Source organism: Geotrypetes seraphini, chromosome 6 (assembly GCF_902459505.1).
Source record: "Geotrypetes seraphini chromosome 6, aGeoSer1.1, whole genome shotgun sequence".
Taxonomy (NCBI): Eukaryota; Metazoa; Chordata; class Amphibia; order Gymnophiona; family Dermophiidae; genus Geotrypetes; species Geotrypetes seraphini.
The window spans coordinates 206,410,762-206,425,243 of record NC_047089.1 but is presented as its reverse complement, the minus strand read 5'-3'; the positions used below and the strand labels follow the sequence as shown (position 1 = coordinate 206,425,243).

At 43.2% G+C, this 14,482-nt stretch overlaps 1 protein-coding gene across 1 annotated transcript in view; it reads right to left on the bottom strand.

Moving 5' to 3' along the window:
- Positions 1-14,482, bottom strand: part of ANTXR1 (ANTXR cell adhesion molecule 1) — a 278,540-nt gene that overhangs the window by 43,383 nt on the left and 220,675 nt on the right. The window contains exons 15-16 of the mRNA XM_033949187.1: positions 3,280-3,375; positions 1,165-1,335 (exon numbers count right to left, since the gene is read on the bottom strand). Coding sequence (XP_033805078.1) covers positions 1,165-1,335; positions 3,280-3,375 — 267 coding nt within the window. The remainder of the gene's footprint in view (positions 1-1,164; positions 1,336-3,279; positions 3,376-14,482) is intronic.

Below are 14,482 nucleotides of genomic sequence, written 5' to 3'. Positions count from 1 at the left end.
TATTGTCCATTTACCAAGTTCAAGTTCAATTTATTTGATATATCGCAAAATATAAAACCGAGGTTAAAATCTCAGCAGTTTACAATATAAAAATGTAAATAAAAAATAAACGGGGGTGGGGAAACCAAGCACAAACAAATTAACAAAATTCAACTATACGGACATATCTAGAGACATAAAGGAAAGGAAAAAAATGGGTTGGTTACAATTAAAGCAGGGGAAGGGAAAGAACATATAAGGTTAGGATAAAAATATGGTCATGTTCGATTACTGCCCGCGCCTAATTGAGTTATAAATAGAGTGTCAGAGAAAAATAATATCGCTTTAATTTGCGACTTAAATGTAAAAAAAAAAGGACTTTCAATGTGCAGATAGTATGGTGAGGAATTCCAGAGAATTATGAACAGAAAGCCAGAGAGAAATAATATGCCTTTAATTGCATCTTAAATGTCGAGAATGAACTTTCAGTACGGAGATAGAAAGGTAGAGAATTCCGGAGAGTAGGAGCCTTAGTGGGCTTATAATCTAAATTGTTTTATCTGGGACAATAGAGGGTTAAGTGACTTTCCAGGGGTCACAAACGGATAGGGCATGGGATGATATTTCATATACTGTCTTTCTGTGGTTACAATCAAAGCAGTTTACATATTCTATAGAGGGACTTGTTTTGTATCAGGGGCAAAAGAGGGTTAAGTGACTTGTCTAGAATCACAAGGACCTGCGGTGGGAATTGAATCCAGTTCTCCAGGGCATTAGGCTACTCCTCTGCTTCAAGGAGTAGAAGAGTGGCCTAATGGTTAGAGCTGCGACCTCTGTATCCTCAGTTTGTGAGATCAAGTTCAAGTTTATTATTAAATTTGTTATGTACGCAGTATCAAATGCTTCAATCCCAGCCCTGCTTCGTGTGACCTTGGGAAAGTCACAGAACTCTCCATTGCCCAGTTAGATAGGGAGCCCTCAGGGGCAGATAGGGAAAAAGAGTACCTGTGTTTTATAAACCACTTTGGGTGAATCTCTCCATTAAAAAGGCAGTTACTAAATAAATAAGGATTGTTCTCAGACTACTAACTGCACTTAGCACGAAACTGCTCCTTATTTAGTTTTGTCAACCAATAGGGTGTTTTCCATTGTAAGTAAGGAAAATCAGAAACTCTGCACGCATACCTTGATGGGAGAGTACCATTTCCTTGGGGACGGTGACTTCCTTATGTTATTATTGTTAAGACTTTTGGGTGAAGGAAACTCATACTCTTGCTCTGGCATTTTGACCCGTGCATTCTTTGCCTTCTCAAGCTTAGCCCCTTCTTCTGTTGAACCTTTTTCTCCCCAGCGCACCTAAAGAATTGAATAGACAAAAGTCATTTAAAACCAAGAAGCTCAGTGAGGTTATGAAATGAAATCCAGAAGAAGTTCCATTAGGAAGCTTTTGATAGGAATCCAGTACGCCTTGACACAATGGAATTCCAACTGAGATGCATGGTTTAGAAGTGCCCCCTTTGTCAGCCAAGTTTTCGGGATATCCACAATGAATATTCATGAGTTAAATTTGCACACAATTGAGACATGCAATAGAGTGCATGCAAATCTATTACATGCATATTCACTGTGAATATCTTGAAAACCCAAATGGGACTAGTGCCTCAAGGACTGGGCTGGGAATGGCAGATCTAACATTACAATTTTCTTTAGCAAGAATAGCTGAATAATAGTAAGGGGCAGGTACACCAGTTCAGCCCCAAAAGATCACTGTTACACTATTTAACCTTTTCCTATCGTGTGTTCCAGATGATGGGACATTCCAAAAATGTCGTTGCCATCGTGGATAAACAGTCTGTATGGACTAATAAAGAGCCAGGAACACAAAAGACTTATGACTTATTTACATTATGTTTACAATAGCCATAAATGATAACGGTGAATAATACAAAACTTTGCTAAAATAATTACGATTGGAACCAGCGTAACGTAAAATTTATTATGATAGGAAAAGGTTAATATATACATAGCAGTGTTTCTCAACTCTTTCCTAGAGTACCCTCTTGCTGGCCAGGTTTTCAGGATATCCACAATGAATATGCATAAAATTGATTTGCAGACAATGTATACTAACAGGCTATCTCTTCGATTACCCTTTTTCACATCAATATCAATCTAGAGTAATCTATATCAATTTATTACATTAGTACCTTTTAGGTCATTTCCTGATCACTTAAATCATTGGAAACATAGGCACTGCTTGGGCAACGATCCTGCTTATAAGCTAAGTGAACTTTCCACCAGCCTGTATTGTGCAGTGACGTTTGCATGGTATTATAGGCAGAAAATTGTTGGATTTTTTTTTGAAGCTCCTTTGATATAATATTTCAAACATGCTTTTGGAGTTTGTGATCAAAGACTTTTTATGAAATAACAATGACTGGAAGGTAACCTCTTTACCCAAGGGAGGTTTTTCAGCCTTCCCTTCAGAGTTTCATATCTCTGAGTATTTTTATAAACATCTTTTTGATCACTCTCCATAGGCTAACCATTAAATATAGGCCAGTTTCGTGTTATGTACTTTTTCTACCAGCACAGCACGGCGTTTCAGACCATGGTCCCAAGCTAAGTAAAACTTTTTTGCTTTTCCTGTGCACAGTGATGGGTATATTACCCTTTTGATAATTACATTTCAGTGGTGGTGGAGTTTTTTGCCAGTGATAGTACATAAGCAGCTTGGACTTTAAACAGTATTGAAGTTGTTTACTGCTACATTGAAATTTTTGAGGCTTTTTCTCCACTGGTTTGTGAAATGGTTATCGGGGGAGTGTAACCCATCTCTGGTGAGTAATATTTTGTAGTTAAATTTTGGAACTTAAACATCTCTATCATATCTCCTCTCTCCTGCCATTCTTCCAGAGCATACATATTAAGGTCTCTAAGTCTGTCCCCATACAGTTTATGACAAAGACCACTAACCAATTTTGTAGCAGCCCTCTGGATTGACGTCATCCTATTTATATCTTTTTGAAGGTGCGGTCTCCGGAACTGCACACTGTATACTGAATGGGGTCTCACCAAAGAAGTATACAATGGTATTATCATCTCTATTTTTCCTACTGGCTACTCCTCTCCTTATGCACCCAAGCATCTTCCTGGCCACATCAACTACTTTGACTAGGATATTGCTGTTATATTCTAAGATACTCTGGGTCATTCTTAGAGAGACCAACTTTAAATTAATAAGTAATTTCTTTTAGAAATTATAGAAAATAACCATTCTTCAAAGTTATACATCTTTACCTCCATTCTTTTAATGCCACCAACACCTCGTCCACCATAGTATGAAGCATCCACTGTCGGCCATTTCTTTTTGGGCAGACCATCATCATCTTCTTCCTAGAGACAGTAAAAAGACAATTGATAGTTTGTTAAGTACAACAAATTCTTGAGTTCGACATGCCTCATGCTTATAGGAACACACAGAAACATTCTGTGGATTTAAGAAGCTGGATAGCAGATTTTGAAGCCCTTTTGCTAAAGTGCATTAGGGACTTAGGGCTGGTTTCTACAAACAGCACTACAAATTAGGCACCGGAAAAAATTGCACCATTCTATAATAGGATAGAGCTCAAGTAAAGGTCTTGCGCCTAACTATAGGCTTCACACTGACCCAGTATTCTATAATTATACACACACATTTTTTGAATGCCTCTGACACACCCATGCTCCTCCCATGGCTACACTTCCTTTTGCGATAAACTAATGCACATACAAATCCTAATTGGTGCTAATTATCATCAATAACTGATTGCTAGCATCCAATTATTGCTATTAACCAATTAAGCAGTGTTTGCGTCACAGGATCACACCCAAATTTTGGCATGTAAATCTAGACAACCTTTGTAGAATCCGAGGGTCAATGTGCAAATTGGCATGCGTTCGATTCTACTGCACAAATGTGTTAAGAGCTTTTGCAATTATTTTTACAATTAGCATAAGCTAATTCGCACATCAAGGGCTTAGGGGGTAGTAACGAGGAGGTAGTAACAAGGAGGGCCATGGGCAGAGAGTTGTGAGCCTACTAGGGACAGAGAAAGTACCGGCACCTGCATATGCTGTATACATCTAAAAGCACTACAGAAATGATTAGCAGTAGTAGATAATGTAATGTAATGTCATTTTATTTCTTTTATACCGCTAATAATGAGACTGATATTCAAAGTGAGTTATACGTTGGTGGCAGAGACATAGCTCGCTTGCTGTATACAATATTTTGAAATATTAGCTAACTATGGATAGTATTGGGCTGTTTAACTTATGGGGTCAATATTCAGCCGGTGGTGGCAAATGTTTTGCTGACTATCAACCAGTGTTATTCCCAGATATTCAATGCCTGGCCTTGTCTGGGCTTCAGCACTGCATATCCAGTTTATGCAGTGCCAGCTGGTTAAATCAATATTCAGAACGTAACCAGCCACGGGTTGCTGCATAAAGACAGGCCTGTGTTTTATGCGATACCATTTATGCAGTTACCCTAGCTGGTTAGGTGCTGAATTTTGTCAGTTAATTGGCTAACTGATGACTCCACCCCTCAGAACACCCTCCTCACCCCCCAAAAAAAAGCACCAATTCTCATTTAGGCGCTAACCGCTAATGTTCAGCAGAAATAACCAGTTAGTCCTGCTGAAAATTAGCAGATAGACCCGAACAAGCAATTTAACTGGTCAATGGCCATTGCTGGCCAGTTAAATCATTTTGAATACCAACCCCTACTTATTCAGTTTGTTAATATTCAAATATTGACACATAAGTTCAATAGCATTGCTCTATGGAATACCGCTGTTGAATATACAGTACATATTAAGTTGCTGGGGCCAGTGCTTAACATTATATGGCAACTAGCCAGGCTAAACATGAGACCCAATAATAAATGATAATTGCATATATTAACCAAGGGTAAGAGGGTTGAGTTTCACATACACTAAAAGCTCCATTTTACACAAGGGCTAAAGCAGGAATTAGACTCCCAGTGTTATGCAAAACTACTGTTAAGCATGGAGGCTTCTGTAAATACATAGAAGAACTTAGGCAAATTCAGGTGTATTTTCCAGCACTTACAGCAGACTCAAGGATATTGATTTAGCAAAACTCTGTGCAGAAAACAATGGCATCTTCCATGTGCATGTGCTGGCACTTATACGTGGCACTAATGCTATGGTAATCCGTCACCTTGACCACACCCTCTGGCAACACCACCTCGGTGGGTTTGATTTACTAAAGAAAAAGAAACTCTAGAACAGTGTCCTTCAACCTTTTTACACCTATGGACCGGTAGAAATAAAATAATTATTTTGTGGTCTGGCATCAGTCTGCGGACTGGTGGTTGAAGAACACTGGGCTAAGTCGTGGGCCAGACCCCGCCCATCTCTACCCAATCTCCACCCCAGACCCCCATCTCCATAATAGTACTACCGTATTTTCACGCATATACCGCGCACCCGTGTAAAACGCGCACATGGGTATAGCACACGGGAAACCTAAATTTATGTAAAGAAATTATTATATACTGCGCACACGCGAATACCGCGCATGCTGCTCCATGAATTTAAATCTCCTTCTGCCGTCCCGACTCTCCTCTCGCCGCCCTGCCCTCTGCCCCGAGTCTCCTCTCGTCCCGACTCTCCTTTTGCCCCCCCACCCTGAAGGACCGCTGGCCCCCTCCTGAAGGACCGCTGGCCCCCCCACCCCGAAGGACCGCTCTGACGTCAGAGAAGGGGCGGGACCGCTGGCAGAGGAAGCAGTAGGGCTCACTGGCATCGGGAACCAACGGTAGGCAGCTTCTCCGTGCGGGGGGGGGGGCTTGGGAATGAATCGGAAGTCGGGGGGGTGCGAGCGGTCCTTCGGGGTGGGGGTGCAAGCGGTCCTTCGGGGTGGGGCAGGGGGATGAATCAGACGTCGGGGGGGGAACTATGTAAAAAAAAAATTTGTACAACGCGCTCACACATATAACGCGCATGGTTATGCTCGGTTTGTAAAATCGTGTATAACGCGCGCGTTATATGCGTGAAAATACGGTAATCGTAACACTATTTTTTCCATTCATGTTTCATAGATACACACAATATAATCTTATTAACAACACATAATGGTTAACCACAAAATTAAACTACACAATGCAGACTGACAGCAGATGTAAATTCTCAAAATTGACATAATTCAATCACTAAATTCAAAATTAAAATTATCCCCCCCCCTACCTTTGTTGTTTCCCTCCCTCTATGCCAGGGGTAGGGAACTCCGGTCCTCGAGAGCCATATTCCAGTCGGGTTTTCAGGATTTCCCCAATGAATATGCATTGAAAGCAGTGCATGCAAATAGATCTCATGCATATTCATTGGGGAAATCCTGAAAACCCGACTGGAATACGGCTCTCAAGGACCGGCGTTCCCTACCCCTGCTCTGTGCTATGCCTTACCTTCTGGTCTGCTCCCGCCTGGCCATTTTATGCCGCCCCCAGTGTTATCTTCAGGCCGGCTCCCTCTTCCTCACTGATGCAGTGTACAAAGCTGCGGGCAGCGGCTCCTTGCATGTCCCGCACCTCATCTGGAAGCCTTCCCTCTGACGTTGCGATGTCAGAGAGAAGGCTTCCGGTTCAGGCGCAGGACGCACGAAGGAGCCACTGCCTGTGGCTTTGTGTCACTGAATCAGTGAGGAAGAGGGAGCTGGCTCGAAGATAACGCCGCACTGAGCGCACCATGGATCGGCAGTCGAAGAACACTGTTTTGGGCTTGATGCGCGTGCCGGCCCTGTGGACCGGCAGGAAATTTCAGTGTACCGGTAATTGAAGAACACTGCTCTAGAAATCAGACCTGATATTCTTTTCTCTGTTCCTTCCATGTCCCCTGTGGCCTATGACCAAACAGCTCCTTTATCTGAAGGCCATGAGGAATAACACTAAGGGCTCCTTTTACTAAGCTGCGTTGGGGCATTAACGCGCTCTAGACGCTAATTGCAGCATTGAGCTGGCGTTAGTTCTAGCCGCGTAGCGTGCGGTAATACCCTGCATGCGCTAAAACCGCTAACGCACCTTAGTAAAAGGAGCCCTAAGGTCGATAATTCTCCTCTGCCTTTACTATAGTACAAGATACCTCCCAACAGAGGAAAAGCCTTGGCCTGGATTGTGTTTCAGTCTGTGCAGCACCAAAAACCTGCACCGTTAAATCAACAGCTTTGAGGAAGTGTTTTACTATCCTGTCTCCTGAACCTTAGCAATAAGTCATACACATTTTATAGGACTGAGTAATTATTATTACATCTTATTCTTGCTTCTAAATGTTTTTTTGGTGGGTTTTATTTTTTTATTTTTTTTTACTTTTAGTACACTAATGTGCTAATAATAATATTTTTTTGCCAGAGAATGAGTAGTGTGTCACAGATCACAAAGAGAAAAGCAATAATATCAAGGCAGGCAAATATTTTTGAAGGATATCATTCTTTTGGCTCAACTGTTCCCAGCAGCAGCTCCTGACATTATAACCAATAAAGAGAGTTCCTTTGTTTCTGTATTTGTGCTTTATCATATGTACTCAGAATTCACTAAATACCCTTTTCTAAAGGAGGAGGCTTGACACTAGAGTGGTATCTAGTAAGACAATAAAGTATTGTCAGGGAGTGGAGGAGTAGCCTAATGGTTAAGAACATAAGAATTGCCATACTGGGACCAACCCAAGTCCCAAGAATCTGGCAGAAATCCAATTAGTAGCAACATTCCAGAGCTGATACTGTGATGTCATCATGCCTCATTCCACCAATGCCTAAGAGCCAACCTCAACAGTGATGTCACAATCATGGCAGGATTAATTCGTCGAGGGTCCCTAGGCACAAAAGTACACTGGGCCCCCCGCCCCCACCCCACCATGCCCTGCCCCAATTTATTTATTTACTTTTTTATTTCCACTTTATTTCTTTTATTTTAAACTCAAAACAAACAACAAAGATTACCATACCAGAGCCAGTGTACAGTTTTTCTTCTATGCAACCTCCAAACATCCCTGAACAAATCTCCCCTTCCTTCCTAGAGGAAGAGATCTTCAGCCGGCAGAGCTTTGGGAAGCCCATCAATTTATATTTTGCATTTGGGTAGGAGGCATGGGACATGGTGAGAAGAAAATTTAGGCCCGGATTCTGTATAGGACGGCCCAGAAGAGGCGTCCTATACAGAATCGGGCCTACACTAAACCCCGATTCTGTAACCGGCGTCCATGTTACAGACGCCGGTTACAGAATCGGGTTAGAGTAGTCGCGGCCGCTACACTTATCACGGCAAGGGATCTCCCTGCCGTGACAAGTATAGTGGCCGCCTGTCCGATTGCCGGCAGGAGGGTGCCCAACTCTTCCTGTCGGAAGATGCCCCCACTCCCCCCGACACTACTGATCTCCAGCAGGAGGGTGCCCAAACCCTCCTGCCGGAAGATGCTCCGGAAGATGCCCCCCCTCCCCGACACTACCGATCACCGGCAGGAGGGTGCCCAATCCCTCCTGCCGGAAGACGCCCCCCCTCCGCACTCCGCCCCACGCTAACAGCCCCCAAACCTCCCCCCACCAAACTAACATTTAATTGTTGGCCGGATGGGTCTTGCCTGTCCAGCCGGCAGGCCCGCCTCGTCGAAATGAGGTGGGCCCGCCCCTTCCCGGCCCCTCCCGCAAAGCCTAAGGCCTGATTGGCCCAGGCTCTAGAAGCCTGGACCAATCAGGCCTTAGGCATAGCGGGTCCGCCCATCCCCACCACCTTTCCATACCTTTCTTCCCACCACTCTTCTATACCACACGGCTCCCTTTCTCTCTTTTCACCCTTCCATGCTCCTTTCTCTCTCCCTCCAAACAAATGCAGAACATCTGGCGGCAACGGCATCGACAGCAACGTGGCCCCCCCCCCCGAGATCAACAGCAACACGGCCGGCTCTGCTGCAGGAAGGTCCCACGAAGACTGTGTCTGCCGGCTCTGCTCTGGAAGAAGTAAGTGACGTCAGAGGGGGATGGACCAGCAGATGCAGTCATTGCGGGACCTTCCTGCATCAGAGCCAGCCGCCTTGCCGTTGATGCCGCGGGGAGAGGGGGGGGGTGTCCGCCGTTGCTGTCGATGCCGGGAGGGGGGGGCCTGCTGTTGCCGTTTGAAAAAAAATTGGCAAGGTGAGTTGCTCGTCTGTTTGCCCTCCTTCAGCGGGCCCCCCTGACAATTTTGGGCCCTAGGCACGTGTCTACTGGGCCTACCCATTAATCCAGCCCTGGTCACAATGGCTTGATTGTCCTATACTTGCCTCGCATAAGTATTGCCCTTCTGGGACAGACCGAAAGTCCATCAAGCCCAATATCCTGTTTCCAACAATGGCCAATCCAGATCCCAAGCACCTAGCTAGATCCCAAGTAGTAAAACAGATTTTATGCTGCTTATCGTAGGAATAAGCAGTGGCTTTCCCCAAGCTGTCTCAATAATGGCTTATTACAGTGAACTGTGATCCTGGAAAACTGGGCTCCATTCTCACTGCAGCTCCTTGTGATTCTGGACAAGTCACTTAAACCTCCATTTCACCAGGCATAACCCCCCCCCCCCGAGTCCATTAGGTTCAGAGAAAGTACCTGAATATCATCTATTAAAAGAACATAAGAATTGCCTTACTAGGTCAGACCAATGGCCAATCAAACCCAGTAGCCCGTTCTCACAGTGGCCAATCCAGGTCACTAGTACCTGGCCAAAACCCAAAGAGTAGCAACATTCTGTGCTACCGATCCAGGGTAAGCAGAAGCTTCCCCCATGTCTGAATAACAGACTATGGACTTTTCCTCCAGGAATTTGTCCTAACCTTTCTTAAAACCAGCTACGCTATCCGCTTTTACCACAACCTCTGGCAACGCATTCCAGAGCTCAACTATTCTCTGCTATACCATTTTTACAGGGAAGGTCAAAGTGGTGCACACTAGGAACCTGGCATCACACTTCAACCCAGTTTTCCTTCTAGTGCCTATGGCCTCCTATGCACTATGTAAAGCAGTTTTTCTTTAAAATACTGGATTCTTTCCTTGACACACAGAATCATCCTAATTAATGCAAGTAACTTAAAATTTCTGTTTTAAATTTTCCATGAGTTGTTACTTTTTTTTATTTTTTGTATTACTATTTTTTTGCATTGTGTGGTTGCCATGTTAGTCAACTTTATCCAAGTTAGAAGATACCAAACACAGCTGTATGGGAAAACAAATGACCCTCTATTTTTGACTTTTGAATTGAAACCAGTCATGCTTTTCCCTTCCCCTGTTTCTTGCTTTGCGCCACCAGAAAAATCTCGTATTGTCTTCCACTTTTCCTTGGTCCCTTTTCTCTTGGTTTACTTTCTGTCTATAGTCGGGTCTATCTCTCTTTAAGGTACAGACTGGACTTCTCACAACAGGAAATACCAGGAGTTAAGAAACCTTCCCCACAAGCCATTCCAGCCATGAAGCCATTTCTGTATTTCATACTCAGCAGCATCTGCCAAAGGAATTTAAAAAAAGAAAGAAAGAATGAAAAAAAAAAAAGAAAAGGAACAGCACAGGCCTGAATAACAAGAGTCACAAGGCCTGTGCCGGCTGAAATGTTTACACATTCATGGCTGGGGCAGATTTTGCAATGATTGGAGAGTGAAAAATAACCTTTGATGTCCTTCGTGCTTTGGAGAAAAATAAGGTAACTAATCATCAGAACCCCGCCCCCACTGCCCACCGAAAACAACAGGCCCAGAGTGGATTCAATCAAAAATATTCCCATCACCGTTTAACTGACAAAAAAGTGTTCAGCTTCTTGTCTGCTATCTGAGAAGACCTCCTACACCGAGAGAACCCTAGTGCCACCACATTTATGTTACTGCTTCTAGGAATAAAGCAGATTGCAGTGCTGATGAGGCAACTGAGGGGGGTCTGGCCTTTCAGGATAGCCACAATGAATATGAGAATGATGTTACTGGATGCCTTTGGTCTGTGAATCAGAGTCATTTGCATAATTTGCTTATTCTGAAAACCAGGCCTGTTTAGTGGGAACTGGATCTGTGGACCGTTGACTTACAGAGGGCTGTTGGCATAGACACCACCATTTACACAGCTGCCCCACAAAAAGCAACAGAAGTCACTTGCTTTCAAAACCCTTTCCCCAAGCAGCCGACAAAGTAAGCCTAGGTACGGGAGATGTCAAGGCCACAAAATACTTAAAATCTAAAAATTCAATAAATACCACACTCTCCTATATTTTAGGGCTCCTTTTACTAAGGTGCATTAGCGTTTTTAGTGCACGCACAAGATTAGCTTGCGCTAGCCGAAAAGTTACCGCCTGCTTAAAAGGAGCTAGCGCGCCATTGTAAAAGGAGCCCTTAGTGTTGTTAATATCACTTATTGCTTATAGAAATTTCATAGTAATTTATCATCTTGTATCCAAAACATTTCAAAAACTTTCTTTCGGAGTCTTCATATAGTGCCTCAGCGGCTACACTCGAATATCATATTTCATGTAATACTCGAGCCTGAAAGTATCCAGCCTCCTCATCGGCCTTTGAATTAATTTTCTTAATATTTAAATAACCATATATGCTTAAAGCCAATAAATAATTTATCTCATCTTATGTAGATACACTGAATGGGCCACGAAATAAACACACACATTATAACCAATGGCAAATTTTGGGTGGATCCGAGCCATAAGGTTTCCACCCCTGCCTCCTCCCTTCACGTCCTTGATCCACCCTCCATGCCTCTACCCCCAAATGCAAAACATAAATACCCGAGCTGGCAGGGATCCCCAAGCTCCGCTAGCAGGTGACCCCCTTGTCCAGCAGTCAGAACTCTTTTCAAGCTTGCCAACCAATGGTAGTATCTCCAAGTTAGCATTACTGCCAGCCCCATATACATGTTCAGTTTTCATACATGCATGTGTGTGTGTGTGTGTGTGTGGGGGGGGGAGGTATGACAGTGGCTTGGGGATACTGCTAAAGGCTGCTGAGCTTGAAAAACATTGCGGCTACCAGAAGAAAGGCCTTCAGCTGACAAGGCTCAAAAATCCTCACCAGCCACAACAAAGGTATACTAATTTTGGGTGGGCCTCTGCCCACTTGGTTCCACCTGTAACTGATTGTAAATGATGGCCAATAAAGTCCAGAATGGCCCATCACATCTGTTGAGCAAGGTGTTTAGGTTTGTAACTGCTGCTCCGTGCAGCTTTCTTCCTACTGCCATGTTTTCCATTTAGGGTTGTAACTGCCAGCTTTGAAGTATAATGTCATTTCACTCAGGGCAAGATTAAGACATAGGCAAATTAGGCAGGTCTAGACTGTGTCTAATTTCAAGAAAGTGGGATCTCTTAGAGAGAGGAAGAGATAATGTTTACTGTGGATGGGCAGACTGGATGGGCTATTTGGCCTTTATCTGCCGTCATGTTTCTATGAGAAAGGACGTCTCAGATGTGCTAATTCCTTGACTCTCAAGGGAAATTTTTGATCTGGTCAGCAAAGGAGGGGAGGTGGGAGGGACCTGATCCACCACTGTCCACCAAGATGTCTCTGTTCATCTCACCCTTTATGTTGTTTTCTGGTTGACAGGAGGAGTAGGCAAGCACCACTTTCTACCAACTGTTTTAACTCTTCCTGGTTTTTTATTTCCTCTGCAATCAAAGCCATGCAGGATCCCATGTGCAGGAGTTTTAAACTGTATTTATAGTATGATAGTGGGCCCAGTGCAATTATTTGCCTAGGAAGGGTTAATCCTGACCTGATTTCATTACTATTTTGGGCTGACTTATTACTTCCTTGAAATTAGTTCAGTGCAGACACTGAATTTCAATATGGACTCAAGGCTTCAGCTAACCTCTGTTTGTAGTTTTAATTTTACTTCCCTAACTCAAGAGAATGGAAATAAGTAGCTGTTAAAAAAACCTGTCAGCCTATTCAAAGCGAGTTATGCATGCACTGGTTGGTGGCGAACACATAACTCACTTACCCAGTTATTTTCAAAAGCTAAACATATTCTATGGGGTAGCTTAAATCACTAAGAGGGGAATTTATCAATGGGCACGAAGTGATTTAGCGTGTGTTAGCACGATGTCCATAGGAATATAATGGGCATTTTGGTGTTTAGCGTGTGCTAAAAATAGCACATGCTAAATGCCAAGACAACCATTATATTCCTATGGGTATCTTGGCATTTAGCATGTGCTAAATTGCTTAGCACCTGTTGATGAATTCCTAAATGACCATATATTATCTGCATATGAAGCAAGGTTATAGAAGGACAGAGACAGCACTAGATACTATTGTTTTAGTGGTGATATTTAGGGGTCAATATTCAAAAGGTTTAACTGGGAATGAGAGGCTACTGTTAGTTGCTAAATTAAACAGTGGCCAGAGGCTGTCACTGCTTAGATGTATATTCAACAGCATTAATTAAACACATATCACAGTCTAAGCAATAAAGTTCATGATCTGCAAGTCCTGATGTTAGAGGCAAATTTGGATATTGTTGCTATCATAGAGACATGGCTCACTGATTCCAATGGATGGGATGCAAACATACTGGGTTATAATCTTTTTAGGAAGGACAGAGATGGTCAAAAAAGTGGAAGAGTAGCTCTCTATGTAAAGATCGATATCCAAGTGACTGAAATGCAAGAGACCTGGGGAGAGGAAGAAGCAATATGAATTGCTCTGAAAAGAGAAGATGGAACTTTTATCGATGTGGGTGTTGTCTCCAAGTCTCCAACTTAATTGCAGCAAATTGACAAAGATCTGGTTGCAGATATCCAAAAGTTGGGAAAGAAAGGGGAGATACAGTTGTTGGGTGATTTCAACTTGCCAGATATGGACTGGAAATTTCCATCTGCAGATTCGGAAAGAAGTAGGGGCTCTGCTTGGACAAATGGTGATGGAACTCACGATGGAAAAAGCAATACTGAATCTGGTGCTCACTAATGAGGAGAATATCTCTAATGTCCCAGTAGGTGCCCACCTGGGAAGTAGCGATCATCAAATGGTTTGGTTTGATATAGTAGCTAAAGTGGAGAGAGGCCACACAAAACTCAAAGAAGGGAAAATGGTAAAACTAGAGGGCATAAATTGAGATTGCAGAGTGGTAGATTTAAGAGTAATGTTACGAAATTATTTTTCACGGAAAGGGTATTGGATGCCTGGAATGCCGTCCCGAGAGGGTGGTAGAGAGCAAAACAATGACTTAATTCAAAAATGCATGGGACGAACACAGAGGATCTCTGATCAGAAAGTGAAGGGTATAAATTGAAGAACTAGGGCCAGAACTGGGCAGATTTACATGGTCTGTGTCCCATATATGGCAAGTCGATTTGGGATGGGCTGGTGAGGGCTTTGGGAATTCCAGTAATGTGGGATGGTTTAGATAGGTTTCAATGTTTACTCCAGTAGTTGGATACCAGGCAGACTTCTACGGTTTATGGCCCAGAACTTTAAAACAATTTAAT